The sequence below is a fragment of the Chiloscyllium punctatum genome, chromosome X (genome assembly GCF_047496795.1).
Source record: "Chiloscyllium punctatum isolate Juve2018m chromosome X, sChiPun1.3, whole genome shotgun sequence".
Lineage (NCBI taxonomy): Eukaryota > Metazoa > Chordata > Chondrichthyes > Orectolobiformes > Hemiscylliidae > Chiloscyllium > Chiloscyllium punctatum.
The window spans coordinates 30,987,806-31,004,870 of NC_092791.1; the positions used below are offsets into that span (position 1 = coordinate 30,987,806).

At 39.5% G+C, this 17,065-nt stretch overlaps 1 protein-coding gene across 4 annotated transcripts in view; it reads right to left on the reverse strand.

Annotated features, from left to right (window-relative positions):
• LOC140471163 (arf-GAP with GTPase, ANK repeat and PH domain-containing protein 1-like) overlaps positions 1-17,065 on the reverse strand; it is a 195,799-nt gene that overhangs the window by 17,650 nt on the left and 161,084 nt on the right. For 2 of the 4 annotated variants that reach the window (XM_072567043.1, XM_072567041.1), the window contains exons 12-17: positions 16,777-16,914; positions 13,202-13,342; positions 5,527-5,586; positions 4,122-4,276; positions 2,915-3,005; positions 1,878-2,100 (exon numbers count right to left, since the gene is read on the reverse strand). In XM_072567043.1, the coding sequence (XP_072423144.1) occupies positions 1,878-2,100; positions 2,915-3,005; positions 4,122-4,276; positions 5,527-5,586; positions 13,202-13,342; positions 16,777-16,914 (808 nt within the window). The remainder of the gene's footprint in view (positions 1-1,877; positions 2,101-2,914; positions 3,006-4,121; positions 4,277-5,526; positions 5,587-13,201; positions 13,343-16,776; positions 16,915-17,065) is intronic. The other 2 variants (XM_072567044.1, XM_072567042.1) reach the window with 1 other exon arrangement.

Here is a 17,065-nt window from a genome sequence, read left to right on the forward strand (position 1 = left end):
GTTTTAGTTTTAAAACTGAGATTTGGTAATACCTATATTGGACATAATAATGATGTAAGATACCACTATTTTATCTTTTTTAGGATTATCAACCAAAATGGAATTTGGATAGGTGCATATATTAAATACTAGGAGAGTTTTGCAACTTGGAAAAATAAAGTGCTGCATATTTTTAGCTGTGCCAGAAAAATTTTGTTTTCAAAGCAGTAAGGGCGATAAAATTTGAGACTAGTATTAAGAGTCCATGATTTAAGGAGATTTTGTGTAATGACACAGTCCTCTGATTAATTAGGCTGCAGTTTGTTACAAAGCTGGAAGTGCCAGGACAGCAGAGACTTCCAGAGCCTGCAAACTGAACATGTCTCCATCTTTCTCTCCCTCTGTGTGGGGGTTAAAAAAAAAGACAGAAAAAAAAACCAAGAATGCTTAAAAGAAATAATTCTAATAAGAAAAGTACAGGTCTGCTCGATCAACTATCAAAGTGAAGAACAAACAACACTCTACAGAGAGCAGCATATCATCATTGCTAAAAAAAAATTAGGAGGAACCATGTGAGACAACCCAACCTACCCTTGAAATCTGAACTTATGATCTTCCAGATTTTGCTCAGCATATCTATATTCTTTTCCACCAATAATATCAATGTCAAACTGTCTGTCTTTCATTTGTTTTAGTCGCTTATGAGTATGTACATATTTTGGGTTTTAAAGGGATTTCTGTTATCATAGAGTTAAACAGCATGGAAACAGACCCTTCAGTCTAACACATTAAAAGTCCTCTTATCTCTGCCATTTCTGTAAGTTAAGTGTTTTTAAAACATTATTTTCTGTTAATGATGAAACCAGGTATGAATTGATTTTGTCCTGAATAGCAATCAGTTCAGTAAATTGGACATCTTGGGGGTCTCATTGGAACTTTAAACATTCAGTGATGCCTTGTGGAACAGAGGAGCACAATTATCAGCACACTCTTCCTAGTTAGGTCGTAACAATGACACTTAAGAGTATGAATTGTGACTGTTTTATCCCTTCCTCACATCTGAACGGTGCTGGGCTACAACTTGAACAGCAGCTGGTAGCATTTGGTCCCTCATTCAACATAGACAGACTATTTGCCCAATGAGACAAGAGATTGCAGCCAAAATCCTAACTTATCTTCTCCAAATTTGATCAAGTTCCCTATTGCGGAGCACTAAAACCAATCATATATCCCCACAACCTATCTGGCTGAAGTCAGTTCCTTCAGCAGGGACACAATGGACTGAATGACCTCACACACTGTCTCATTCAACTAATCTATGACCTGGTATCGAATTGGACACTTTTGTATTGGAATGGTTCAATCCAACACTGAACAAAAAATGTACTCACTGAGCCACAAGAGCAATGGACTATGAATCTTCAGACAGGGCTTACATGACAAACTTGGTTTGGGGTCTCAAAACATGAACTGCAGGCTGACTCCATCCCTATTTTTAATCAGTCAAAGACCCTGCTAGTTTATTTCATCTTTCAGTGAAAGGCTAATCTTAACTTTAGCTGAAAATTCCAAATTTTCAAAACAAGCAAGAAGAGGGGTCTTCTCTTCTTGTGTGTGTGAAAAATCTCACATTCCAAGTACAGTGCTTGGTAAAACACTCGAATGAAGATGGGGATTCCAAGCATTACAGAGTGCCTTTCAATGCTTGGAGCTATCAGCCAAACTGGAGTGGGTCTCCTACACATACAAAGAATGGGGTAATGCACATATACAATACAAGTCGCTGATGGAAATGAGCAGCATTTCACCACGTATGTAAGATATTCAGAACTATGGCTTTGTCCCCTCAATCTATTGTTGGTGACCTTAGCAGTGGCAAACACAAAGCAGTCACATACCGTGTAGATTCTGGAGTGGGCTTGCTGCGTCCCTGAGTATTCTTCTCCCACACACTGTTTGCCATCTCATTTCCAATAGACGTCAGCACGAGAGTTAGCTCCAAAGGCCAGTCATCAAGATCCAGAGATCGTACTCGTGAAAGATGGGTCCCAAGATTACGATGAATCCCTGAGCATTCAATACATATGAGTGCTCCCAAATTCAGACTTGCCCAGGTAGGATCTGGAAGAGGGCCCAAAAAGTTCACAGCTCACTTTATGTTGTTTTCAAAATTTGATAATATGTGAAAATAAATGCGTCAGCAGATATAGAAGGTGCTGCACATTGGTCACATGTGCAGCCACCAGACCTGTCTTGTACATGATCTACGGCCATCTTAAAACAGGCATATCTGGTAGCAGATTGCTCTCCTTGCTACTGCAGTCGGTGCCTTCAAAGAGTCAGAGTGTAGGGAGAGTTAGCTGATAGAGAATAAGAAATTCTGTTCTTCTAGTTTGACATTTAGTTTTTTCCACCAGTCATACCCGTTTTTCAGGAAAAGAACAGACTATTTAGCTCTGAGCTGACCTCTGCCCAATCTATACAAGCACTGCTCATATTGCCAAATTTGTGGGGATCCTTCTTTTTAGTGCCTAACACATAGATCTATTTTCACAAATTGGTTACCTCAAGAGTGGGGCAGATATCGGACCTACTCCACTCAGGCCTCTGTGGCTGCCAACCAAAGCTTCCAGAAACACTTTCCTATTGCGCCAGGAAGTACAGGAATTATAATTGTCCCTATCCCATAGCCTGTACAACCATTTTTCACCTACCACAGTGTTTGCATGATTCAAGGACACTTACTATCTATACTTCTATGCCACACATAATTTCGTGACTAGGTCACCTTACTGAAGTGATACTGTGCCCTAGTCAGAAGTGAGCTTGACAATTTAAACATACAGACTGGGCCCATTTTGCAAAAAGATGACAAAATTTTGACCAAATCCAATAAGTTTAATTTTGACTTTGAAAAGAAAATATAGATTCTTACTTGCAGCAGCGCAGTCAACACAGAATGAATTTCCTTTGGCATTTCTTATCGCCTGAAGGGCAACAGCTTCACTCCGGCTGTCCATCCGAGCCTAAGGTATAAAAGGTATAATTTAGGGAACTCAATGGATAAATGAGGGCAGTATGGAAAGGACTGCTCTCTTCCAGTAAATTGCAGACCTGAAATTCTGGTCTGGGTAAAGTCAAGTTGGGCAAATATCTGGTCAAGGAATTGGAAAATCAATTGCATTTAGAACTGAGCAATTGGTTTGCTGTAGTTTACTTTTGCATTGACTGAAGCTAAAGATGGTGACCAAAGTGTAATGAACGTGGAATGTTGCAAGGCTTTTGTGTTTTGAAATGTCTTTTTAAATCCAAAGTGAAAGGGAATTTTGGAAAGGTGTATTTGGAATTCAGAATGAACACCTCAGTTTGGGGAAGTGCACATATTGCCAAGGGAATGAGAGTTGAGAAGGAATATAAAGTCAATTGGACCCATTGACATATCAAATGGCACTTCTCAGGGAAACTTATAAAGGAAGAGCTGCTGCCGAGAGGTAGGGAGACGAGAACTGGAATTCTCTCAGGAATAGGTCTTCTTTGTTCTGGAGGAAATTATGGGGAGTAGAGAAAACCCCTCTATGGGAAAAAACAGTTTTACCAAAGATAACTAAATAATTTAAAGATGGTGAATGCAGGAAAATCTGGAATTTTGGGTTATCAAGACTGTTGTGACCTGAGGCACAAGGGGAATTCATTGAGGCCTGCCTGGCTGGTGATAATCGGGTCCAGAAAACTTGGACAGAGTAGAATGATTGTTGAAGGACATTGAAAATTTCAACTTGATGTGGCAGGAAGTGTTGAATTTCTGTTGTAGAGCTAAGAGTGACTCTGTCTCACTAAATCAATATGTTTCCTTTTCATTCAATCTTGGATCACACAGTACCTTAAAACAAGTTTGAAGAACATTAAGCATAGCTGAAGCTGACAAAATTGTCAAAATATGTGCCCCTGCACTACCATCCTCTATGAATACAAATTTTGTGAAACTGTTCACTTATAGGATATAAAACAAATTTGCATAAAAAGGCATCTTATCTAATGCACTTTAAGGATCAACTTTGGAGGCAGCATAAACACCTATTGGGATATCTTTTTGCTTGAAGTACATTAACAGTAATCATACCCAGGTTTGCTGACCAAGTTACCTTGTTCTTGCTACTTTCACAGGACTGCAGACTGGCCAGGATTTGACTTTCAATGGCTTGGACCCAAGCATCCCTCTCTTCAAAGTTCACTGCTTCAAAGTACCACATCTGGCCCGTGCTGGAGACAATAGTGAACTCAATGTTCTCCTCTTGTTCTGTAAGAGGGATAATTAGGAGAAAACAGATTTTTTATTCCCCAGCAGCATTATGAAGTAGTCATTAACGTAAAGGTCTGTGAATTTGGCTGTTTTGCCCAGGGTTGGTTATGAATAAGCAGTGAATTCACAGCATGCTGTGCATATAGACTCATATTTGACAAATGGAATTGTATATTTATGTGGAACAGATTAATCAATGACACAAAATGTAAAAGGTTATTGTTACAAAAGAATGTCAGAAAACATTTTTTAAATGGAGATTGAAACAATCAACAGGTTCCCCTTCACCCCTATTAGATCAATCAGTAAATTTACCGGCCAGTATGAGACTGAGGAGCATCCCAAGTTTGAACCAAGTCTTTATTGAGTCACGATAGCAGAAGGACAACAATTTACCTCAATGTACCAGCTTTGGGTCATGGGAAAATCAGCCAAAATTCCAACTACTAATTCCGTCAAAGAATGCAAAGTAGGTACAGGAATAGTCAAGATTGGGCTCTGATGTGATGTACCAAGTTCAACTAGCCTGTGGATAATCACTATCTAAAGACAATTCAGGAGGTCACAGAGCCAAAGTACAGAAAAGTTGGCCAGAATCCAAGGACCTTTATCCCAGGATATCAGACAGGAGGGGGAGGGGATCTGTTCTACAGTCACATATTCTTTAAGAAAGATTTTCTAACTTTGTGAGATGTAGCACCTATGATTGCCCCATTATGCTGACAATGTTTCTCACAAATTGCATGCAACCTGAAGAAATCCTCCGTCAGATTTAAAAGGGGTTCCATCAGCTGGAATCTTTCTTTTGCTCAAGCCTCATTGTGTATCCACCAAAATGGATTTTCAGGCTAACATAACCCTTTTTTTAATGTGCAGTTTTATTAACAGGGTAGCCTTCTTTCAAATGTGTAGGACATTTGTCCTTTATTTTGCACATACTGTACATGAACATGAAAACAATTTTCCTTTCGATTATCTTAAAATATATACTGGGCCGGCCTGTTTTCAGGCCCTTCTTTCCCCCTGTCCCTTACACCCTCCACACACACAGCCAAACCAGAAGAACAATAAAACATAGGATTCAGTGCCCAGGCAGGCTCAGGCGTAAAGATTTAACATTCACAACGCAAAAGGACACTGAAAAGCAAAGGCACAGGACAAACGCTTGAACACAGATGTACTCTGGACAGAACACACAACAACTAACAATGGTTCTAGCCATTGGATACAATTTAAAATAACGTTACCTGCTCTGTAAATATTTCTTAAACTACCAAAACGCTTTAATTTCCACACCCTGCGTTTGGCTGCACCCAGAATCCAGCAAAGCAAGTAGTAGAAGCAATTGGAGAAAGACATTGGAGAAAAGATTACTGCAGAGCACAGCTTCACATTAATAATTGCAAAAGGAAACAGCTGATCTAGGGTACAGATGTGGGCACTGTTGATCCTGTGCATCTCACAAGGCATGAATAGAACAATTATCATTTTAAAAACTCAGAACATACAATTGATGTGCAAAATGCACCTCTCACGTCAAGCTCTTGATACCAATTACTTTTGTTATTTTACCAACATACTAGGAACAAGCATTAAAGTGGATGTTTGCCTTCACTGAGAGTAGCAATTAGTTGTTGAAGAGGGACTGAACAGCCTTTTGTCACAACACAATGTCAGGAGCCTATTGCCTTCTGAAAAATTAGTAAATCCTACCGCTTTTCAAACTCATTTTATTCTCCCACCCATAGTGCAAGATGACTGCATATTACACACACACACATACATACTTTGCTAATTAACCATAAAACAATCAACTCTTTATTTCTAATTTTCCATGTACTTCATCCAGCAAAATGTAGACAAAAGCTTCTCCAACCCAGGCAAGGTTGTTAAACTTTAAACCTCCCCCCAACCTTCTTACTCCCTGTGTATTTGGAGTGACCACTTGCCTCAGTGTGCTGTACATTAAATAGAAGTTTTTACTTCTCTGTAAAGATGTGGGGATGCAGGAACAAGTAGTCAAGGGTGGGATCATGGCTTCCAAATCTAGGAAAGGGAGATGTTGCTCCATTTAATTTATCTCATTCTACATAATTACTGACTGGAAAGGAGTAGGCATGGGGGTTTTGTCAGGGGAGGGTGGGACAGAAAGAGATAACAAATGAACAAAAGCTCCCTTCCCGCATAGAGTCTGTTCTGATATAACATGGTAGTTCCGTTCCTGTGCGATCCCGTGTAAGAAAACCGTGTAATAGCAGCACAATTTAAACCAATGGAACCGGAATCACGTTATAGCCAATACAGGTAGGGAAAGTTCATGTTCTACAAATAATGGTCTAAATTCTTCAATTGCATTACAGCCAATTCATGTGGAAGAAACACGTGTTATAGCAGAACTGACTGTACTTATCACAGTGGCAACTCAAAGGAGGCCTTACAAATATCTTGGGAATACGCCTCAAATGACTTCACCTACAAGTTACTGCTGTTACAAGAACAAAATGCAGTTAGAATTTAACACACAGCAAAATCTCCCAAACAGCACTGTGGAATGACCAATCAGTCTGCTCTAGGTGGTGTTGGTTGAAGGAGGAATATTGACCAGAACATGGAGAACTTCCTTCCTTGTCTCCCAGGGTTCTTTAATCATTTACCCAGAGAGGCAACTGTGATGACTCAATGGCATAAGGCATAGCACAATGCACTGACGTTGACAGTATAGTTACTAATCCTTGTTGATTGACGCAGCCAGTTTAAAGTTTCATTTCCTATTCAAATAGGATAGGCTGGGAATATGATCGGTAATAAATGGAAACGATGAGCCTCGATAAATTAATTATCTTTGCTGCTCCATGGGAAGGTGCATTGGTAAACATTTCCTCTCCACCCTCATGTGTTAGATTCTGCTTCATTCAGTTTAAGTTAGGACAGTTGCTCGTTTAAATCAAATAAATACACTTTACATAGCACTGAAACTTTTCAGTGATATTACCAGTGTGTGAGAGTGAGAGTGTGTGTGCGTGAGTGTGGTTTAGAAAATCTTTTTAATTATACAAATAGACTTTTTATACCCGACGGCTTTAATGAGACAACTCCAGAAACTAGCAACCTGAAAATAAAAGTCCAATCATTTTCCAATGAGTCTAAATTTTGGTCCCTAACCTCCCTTGATCACCCAAGATATGTAGTTGATTTCTGGAAAATATCATGAAGAAATAGCTCATGCTACTGACCACCATTACTTAAACGTATTTTTGAGAGGCAGCGAACACTGGCCCAGCCAGTGTCGAGTACCCAGTAGATATTTTAAGTCGATCACATTATGTGGCTATAAAAAAGCCAGATCAGGCTGGGGTGACAGGTTCTCATTCCTGAAGGCCTTTTGTGAACCAGTTGGCACAATCCAGGAGATTACAAGATCACCTTCTGGTGCTAGCCCACAAATGACCAAGATTGAATTAAATTTGACAACATAGTCTAGTATGAGCTGAACTCTCATCATCTAAGTTCCTAACCGGTACCACAATCTCTGAATTACCATACCCAACATGTCAGCAACAACTCTTGTGGAGAAAGTGCACATGCATGGACATTCAGCGATGAGAGAATAAGACTGGGCTCATCAGTGATACCCCTTGCAGTTGAATAGCTCAATAGTCGTGGTCAAACATCATGTGAGATTAATCACCACTCATTTAAGGTACTGAAAGGTATTTAGCACTATAGAATTGTCCCCCAGCATGCAGAAAACATAAGCAAGTATTGACAATGGGTAGGGTTAAGCTGGTTTGGGGGTGGGGAGGGAAATAATAAGCTAAAATTTGGTAAATATTTATAAATGCAGCTCATCTTTAAAATATAGCTTCAGTTTAGTTATTAACTTGACCTAAAGACTTGAGCCAAACTTGATGTTACTGGAAATTTCACTGGAAATCCTGGGTATACCACAAGCTGCTCACATTTGCCAAAATTTCAACAAACGAAGACATGCAAAGGGGGAAAAAAAACCAAATGTGCTCCTACAGCATATTGCAGGATCCTGATAAAGTACTGAGATAAATCAAGAGAGCAGTCGTAACTACTTGGAAAATTCAGGTTCCAGTTTAATGACTGGCTTTCTTTCATTTTCCAAAAAAAAATTCATCACACACCAAACCAGGGAAATCTGCTCTGGAAGTAAATAAATTCAATGGAACTCTCTGGAGCAACGTAGTTCCAGGCAGCAGCTCCATAAACCACCAGCATGGCTCGCAATCTATTTTAGGAGAGGTGCAATGCACTTAGAAGTATCACATTGTTTTGTCAACCTAGTGGATGGTACATTTATATTATGTTACAATTTCTTGACTTCATGCAATCGCCCTGCTCCCTCTCCTCTGAGTGAACCATTCCCTTATTATGCAGAGATCTACTGTGAAGAATCAATACTTTACTGTTGATTCTACCCTCAAGGCTGCATTATTTATACATCCCAATTGGATTTTCAAGGTAAAGCTGTATATCAGTAGAGCTCCCAGGCATTGCTCAAAGTAAAGAAGGAATATATGTATTATTCTGTTAGTGTTATGCTTCATCTAATCTATCACAAATTCTAATTGCTGTGAATTGGCATATCCTGATTAAATTAGCATTATAAACTAATTACTGTTAAACACACATCCTGAGGTCATATAAAAGTTAATTGTTATTTTGAACTTCTGGTTTTTTAAAAAAACATTTTCCTGCATGATGCTTGAATTTTGACATACATCGGATATCCAATCACATTGCAGTCTGGGATCTAGGGTGTAAAATAGTTTGTGCAGTTAAAACCATTGCATTGAATTTCAGGTTTCCAGTTAATGACTGGCTTTCTTTCACTTTCCAAAAAAGGTTGTATCTATGACAGTATTATTTTGAGATGCATGTTAGATGTAAAACTTTTGAAAGAACAGCTAGTGTCACATGATCTGTGACACTACTTGTGACATGCTATTTAATAAAGTCTGGAATTTTGTCATTCACAATGTATTATTACTGCTTTAAAAGGTGCAGCTTTGTCCTTTTAAAGCAAACAAAATCTAATTAGAAAAGTAAAGAGAAGCTTAGCTCAAAGCTTAATTATCCCATGGTCAGAATACTTTGTAAATGTACTGTACACAATTCTTCCATCAAAATGTTAATATTTGTTCCTTTAAGGCTGCAAAGTTAATTGTTTTTTTGTGAGTTCATGCAACAGTCAATTGAGAGACCAGAGGAAAGGTCACTCAACCCCAAACATTAATTCTGATTTCTCTCCAAAAATTCTGGCAGACCTGCTGAGCTTTTCCAGCAATTTCTGTTTTTGTTTCTGATTTACAACATCCACAGTTCTTTCGGTTTTTATTTTGCATTTTAGTTCTGTTGTTTTGCATTCCTTTAGCTCATCTTTGTCAACAATTTTCTTTTTGAAGAACTGAGATGCTGAAATTTGAGTGCAACAGTTAAATATGTTGGTCAGGAAGCATGAGCATGATTAACTATTTCATAAAAACAGTACATAAGTTTTCATTTCCTGTATGTCACACTCTCTTGGGTAGCTGTATGAGCCTGCACTTATACACCCTGCTAAGGCCTGAAATTAGAAGGAAAGTTAGTCATTACAGCACAATTGAATTAAGATCCTTGCTGCTGTGTATAAGTTCCAGGACCACAAGGGTGCAGGAAAAGTATTTTGTGAACGATACACATAAAATTAACTTACAATTACCAAAATACTTGGGAGAATATGTATTCCATTGTAAGTTAGGAGGATGCAATCACTGTGAAAGTCGATAAGTTAAATGTATGGCTTAAAGACTAGTGTGGGATGAATGCGTTTCAGTTCATGGGCACTGGCACCAGCACTGGTGTAGAAGGGAGCTGTTCTGTTGGGCGGCTTCACTTGAATCACGCTGGGCCCAGTCTTCTGTGAATTTAATAACTAGGGCTGTAGACAGGGCTTTATATTAATTGCAAGGGGGGGTGGGGGTGCATTCAGGAGGAGGGCTAAGTTGTCTTACGCAGAAAAAGGACATGGTAGCATGACAGGGAAACTATTTTGATAATGATACCCAGAATAGAACAGGAAGGGACAGAGTGTACCAACATTGAAAAAAGCTGCAAACAGTGTGAAAGGTGGAACAAAATGGCAAGAGAGGCAAAGCAATGTCCTTTTACTGAATAGTAATCAGAACAGAACAAATGAATTAATGGCACAAACAGTGGTTAATGGGTATGATCTTATAGTCATTCCTTAGACATGGTTATAAGGAGATCAAAGCAAGGTATGTAACTTTTTCAAAAGGACAGGCAGGAGTGGAAGGGTGGTGGGGTAGCTTCATTAGTAATGACATGAAATAAGTACAATAGCAATAAATTATCTAAAATTAGATGATGTAGGTTCCATATGGGTGGAAGTGAGAAAAGACAAAGGGACACTAGCTGGAGTAATCTATTATCCCCCTAACAGTAACAGTAACAATAGAATAACGCAGGAGATAATGAGGGTATGTAAAAAGGCAGCATATCAATCATGGATGACTCTAATCTTTGCATAAATTGGGAAAATTAAATTGGCAAGGGTAACCACAAAGAGGAACTCAGACCATATTCAGGACAATTTCCTAAAACAATATGTTGTGGATCCAAGCAGCGATCAGGCGATTTTGGATCTGGCAATGAGACAGGTTTAATAAATGATCTGATTAAAATGTCCTCTTGGTTACAACAACCATAACATGGTAACATTTAGCATTCATTTTGAGAGTAAGAAATGTGGGATGGAAAAAAACTATGCGAAACTTAAATAATGGCACTTACATAGAGATGAGGGCAGATGGAGTGGGAAAGGAGTTAGCAGAAAAGATGGATGAGGAGAGGTATAATGGCAGACATTTAAGAAAATAGCTTGTGCCTCACAACAAAGATATATCACAGTGAGGGAGAAGGATTCTAAGAAGGGGATAAACTGAGTATGGTTGACCAAAGAAGTTAAGGATAGTATCAAGTTGGAAGAAAAAAACATACAATGTGGCAAAGATTTGTGATAAACCAGAGGATAGGGAAAGGCATGAAAATTACAAAAGATTACCAAAAAGCAGAAAGAAAAGTCTGCGTGGGTTTCCTCCGGGTGCTCCGGTTTCCTCCCACAGTCCAAAGATGTGCAGGTCAGGTGAATTGGCCATGCTAAATTGCCCGTAGTGTTAGGTAAGGGGTATGGGTGGGTTGCGCTTCGGCGGGGCGGTATGGACTTGTTGGGCCGAAGGGCCTGTTTCCACACTGTAAGTAATCTAATCTAAAAAAAAGAAAACTGAGGGCAAACTAGCAGGTAATATAGAAACAGAGAAGAGGAGCTTTAAGGAGCAGGATAGATGAAGGAGAACCAGTAGATGTAATATATTTGGATTTCCAAATGCCATTCGATAAGTAACTGCACAAAAATGTTACATAATAAGAACTATGATATGTGGGGTAGTATATTAGCATGGATACAGGATTGGTTAATTACTAGAAGACAGAGTTGCAATAAGAGGAGCATTGTTAGGATTGCGAGGTAAAACTAGTGGGGTACCACAGAAATCAATACTGAAGCCACAATTATTTGGAACTATATTAATGATTTGGATGATGGAAGTGAATGTACAATCACCAAGTTTGTAAATTACACAAAGTTAAGCACAAAAGTAAGTAGTAGTGATGAAAAAGCTAACAGAGGGTTATAGGAAGGTTGAGTGAATGGGCAAAAATACCTGGCAGATAGAATATAATGTGGGAAGATGAGGTTGTGCACTTTGGCAGGAAGAGTACAAGAGTTGAAACTTCCTTAAATGGGGAAAGAATGCAGAAAGTTGCAGCACAGAGGAATTTGGGAGGTCCTCATAGACAACTCGCAAAAAGCTAGCATCCAAGTTCAGTAATAAGGAAGGCATGTGGACTGTCGGCCTTTATTTCAAAGGAAATAGAGTATTTGTGTCTTGCTAAAAAATAGACAAGGCAATAGTCAGACTACGCTTTGAATACTGTGAACAGTTTTGTCCTCTTGTCGAAGATATGCTGGCATTGGAGGCAGTCCAGAGAAGGTTCACTGAGTTGACTCCAGCTATGGAGGAATTTTCTTATTAGGAGAGAATGAGTAGCTTGGGCTTGCACGCATTGGAATTTAGAAGAGCAAGAGGAGACTTCACTGAACCATATAAGATTCTTAGGGGAACTGACAGTGTAAATGCGGAGAGGTTGTTTCCCTTTGTGGGAGAGTCTAGGACCAGAGGGTGTAATTTCAGAATAAGGGGTCATCCATGAAAGACAGATGAGGAGGAATTTCATCTGAGGGAAGTGAATCTGTCAGTTTTCTTTTAACCACAGAGGGCTGTTGAGGCTGGGTCGTTAAGCATATTCAACGTTAAGATAGACAGATTTTTAATCAGTAAGATAATCCAAGGTTATGGGGAAAAGGCAGGAAAGTGGAGTTGAGGATTGAATGGTGGAACAGATTTGATGTACCAGATGGCTTTCATTTACTCCTATATCTATGGTCGTATGGTCTATGAGGAATGTTTGGGGCACAAAGCTTCTTTGTTGCTGAAATTCCTTTGCCATTATGAAAGTTTGCTCAGTTTTCTGTTTGGTGATTTGACAAAGCGTGAAAGGAAAATAAAGAAGAAAAACAGAATGACCATCTCCAGTTCAATGTATCAGTATACTAATTTCACTACTAAAATTGGAAGAAGACAGAGCAAATTGTTTCAGAGACTGTGCTTCAGCACTTACAGAGAAGAGTAGCAAAATTATACTTGCAGAAATATCTACAAGTAGTTTGTGGCCTTACCAAATACCAAATTCTTCTAGACAAGCACTCAAAAATATTTTTCAGTAACATGAGCAGTTAGACTTTCTCAAATACATTCCATAGTGCCATGAATTTACCTTCTGCCAATCCCATCATGCCATCTGCCCTGCTCACACTCTTCTTCCTGCGATGTTTCCTTCGGTTTATCTGGGGTGAGGGTGGGGAGTCCAGCTTGCTGCTTGAGGGACTTGAGATGCCTTCACCTATGGCAGCCCCTTCTTTGTAAAGGAAAACACAGATATGAAATAATCAGTGCTGCAATTCATTTAAGTCTCTTTTTCTCAAAGTATAGTGTGGGTAATAGGAGGCCATTTTGTCCACCCGACCAAATTTTTCTCCCCTACCCATGAATCAAATTGAGGTCCACTTCTCCTTGCATTGCTAGCCACTCTAGAGACTGGAACACAAAATCTAGACTTTCAATGGAATGCAGAACTGAGGGAATGCTACACTGTTGGTGGCACGGTCATTCAGGTAGAGCATTAAACAAAAGTTGTGCCCACTGATAGCAACCAAGGTTGGAAACCTTGGCCTACCTTGCAATATGAAGCCAACTGTGGTATCTCCATTACTACAGTGCCTAAAATGATTCAATTCAGCATTCCAGAAATCAAATTTGGGTTCTTTCTGTTCAGGGCCGAGGCTCACATCATGCAATTGGTTTTGCACAAAACAACATGTTTTATTTCAACATGAGAAGTCATAGAGTCATAAAGATGTACAGCATGGAAACAGACCCTTTGGTCCAACCCGTCCATGCCGACCAGATATCCCAACCCAATCTAGTCCCACCTGTCAGCACCTGGCCCATATCCCTCCAAACCCTTCCTATTCATATACCCATCCAGATGCCTTTTAAATGTTGCAATTGTACCAGCCTCCACCACATCCTCTGGAAGTCTTTTTTCCCCCTCGCTTCAGGATAATGAAGTAATTTGCTTTTGATGATAACTTCTAAATCCCAAAAGGAATTACCTCTTACTTAATAAATTATGAGGAGATCAGCCCTTGATCACTCCATACCAAGTATTTTATGACATTCAAACTCAGTAGCAGCAGCGTATACTATCTACAAGATACAGGCCAAACCAAGTATTCTAATACCACTGGAATAAAAGAACAAACTGCAGACTCTCTGAAATCTGAAACAAAGACAGAAATTGGTAGGATGATGAAAAGCAAAACTTAACTCTGCTTTCTCTCCACTGATGCTGCCAGACCTGCTTTTGCACTGCAGAAATTCATCAAAGATCCTCAGACAGCACCTTCCAAACCCAGGACCACTTCCATCTAGAAGGGCATGGACAGCAGATACATGGGCATACCACCACCTGCACATTCCCCTCTGAGCCACTCATCATCCTAAGTTGGAAATATATCACTGTTCCTTCACTGTCACTGGGTCAAAATCCTGGAACTCCCTCTTGAATGGCATGTGGGTCAACCCACAGCAGGCTGACTGCAGCGGTTCAAAAAGGCAGTTCACCACCACCTTCTCAAGGGTCAACTAGGGATGGGCAACAAATGCTGGCCCAGCCAGTGACGACTACATTTCACAAGGAATAATAAAAAGGATTTGCATTTCCCTATCTATAATTTATTTGTAATAGTAAAGTGCAGCTTTGTAATTGTCGGGCTAAAAAGCAATTTCTCCATAGTGCCTCTTCATGACAGTGTGTTCAAATGCATAAACCTGTTGGATTAAACTCCCAGCAATTTAATATGCTGTTAATTTTGCATCTTATTTAGTCTCCATTGTATAATACAGTTGGTAGCATTGTCACAACTTGAGTCATAACGTTGTTGTGTCTAATGAAGCCATGATTTGAACTGGTACACCAGAACAGAGGATGAACTACACTGTCAGAAGGATCATCATAGAGATATACCTATTCAGCTCTATCTAGCTAAAGCCTCTGCAATAATTCTGTGGCTATTTTGAATCATTACAACAATGAACTGTACTTCCAAACATTCTCCAGAAGGGGTCACTGTTGACAAGTTTGTACCAATCACCCGGTCCCAGTTCTCTCTGCACTGGAAATAGCAGACAGCAAACATCGAAGTCGAGAGTGTGGTGCTGGAAAAACACAGCAGGTCAGGCAACAGCTGAGGAGCAGGAGAATCGATGTTTCGGGCAAAACCCTGCAAGTTCCCCTCCAAGCCACTCACCATCCTGACTTGGAATTATATTGCCATTCCTTCACTGTGACTGGTCAAAATTGTTGAACACCCTTCCCAACAGTGCTGAACTCCAGCGGTTCAAGGAGGAAGATCACTGCCACCTTCTCAAGGGCAATTAGAGATGGGCTGTGAATGCTGGCCCTGCCATCAACATCCACATTTCATGAATGATTAATTAAAAACAAAGAAGCTATTTCTTCAGTTGTCATCCCCTGGTGGTGAGGTCTGCTTGGCAGATGTTGGTAGGCTTTTGTTAGCTTGTTTGGTTAGTTTGTGCAAGATTGAATTATGAAGCATAGCTGAGTGCTGCTAATGTGCTCTCACTCTTCTAGTCCAGCATCAAAGCACTTTGGATCTTACTGTTAAAAGACATGACAGCTTCCAAATTACATTTCTGCAGCATAAAAGTCATTTAGACTCTGAATGTGATCCCAATGGGATTTTCTATGGGTTCACTGTCATTGGCCAGTGCACTTGAATGGCTATTGGTTTGATGGCACAATTACATATATAGTACAAATGACAATATTTTCTTCATACTGATAGCACTGAAAACAGTCAGTCTTTACCTCTAGAACTCAAAATAGTATTTTAAAAATTGCATTCCAACAACATTTTCAACTCTGCAATATATATTCCAAAACACTTCAGGTTAGTGACTGTCGTAAAGTATGCTAATGCTTCAACAAATCTGCACACTGCATGATTCTACACAAAAAAAAATATGTTACTAGATAATCTACTCCAGTAATAGTATTAAGTAGTAGTATTGGCCAAAATGCTAGGAAAAGGCTGGGACCTGATTGATATAAGCAATCTGAGGGACACAGGTAGGATAGGTAGTGACAAACCTTTCCCCTCAATAACCAGGGTCACTGTTTTAAGGTCAGGAGCATGGAGGTTTAGAAGGGTTTAAGGAACATTTCTTTCACTCAGAAAGTTGTGGGTTTCTGGAACTCACTGCATAAAATGTAGTAGAGGCAGGAACCATCAAAATGTTTAAGTAGTATATAGATGAACACTTGAAACACCACAGCATGCAAAGCTATGGGCCAAGTGCTGGAAAATCGGTTTCGAACAGATAGATGTTTGATAACTGACATTTACAAATTAATCCTTCCTTATCATTAGAAGCTGGAATGCAATTTTCTGTATTAGCTTTCATGTATAGAAAATGATAGCTTGCATGCCCCTGAATTTGCTTTGCATTGGGAATGCTAATCATTAAATTTACCCTATGGGGATTTTCTTTCTTAAACGACTAAATAGTTTCAGCCATTCACTGCAACTTCTGTAAATTTTTAAACCAACCTGTTCAGATGTGTTATGACACACCTCTGAAACAGGTGTGATTTGAACCTGGGCCTTCTGGCTCTGTATAATTAGCAGATACACTTTGCTGCATTCAGAAGGTTAACCACCACACTGCATGGCTACTAGTTATTCAGAGCTGCCATATTTTCCTTACCAGCAGTTTTTGAACTATTTTCACTCCACTGCTCACTACTAGAAATGGAGGAGCAGTTTGGGAACTTTCCTTTGACCTTGGTATCACCAACAATTGCTTGCTCAGCAACAGGGTCTAAACCACCAGCATGCAGAGAATCTGTGGGAAAGAGACAATCCATAAATTACTCAATCTTTCACTTCTTAAGTTAAACTCTTGCACTAACTATGGTGAAGCACAGCATTGTTAATACTAACGATCATTCAAACTACTTTTGCCGTGTTGTGAAATCAAATATTACAACTGTCAA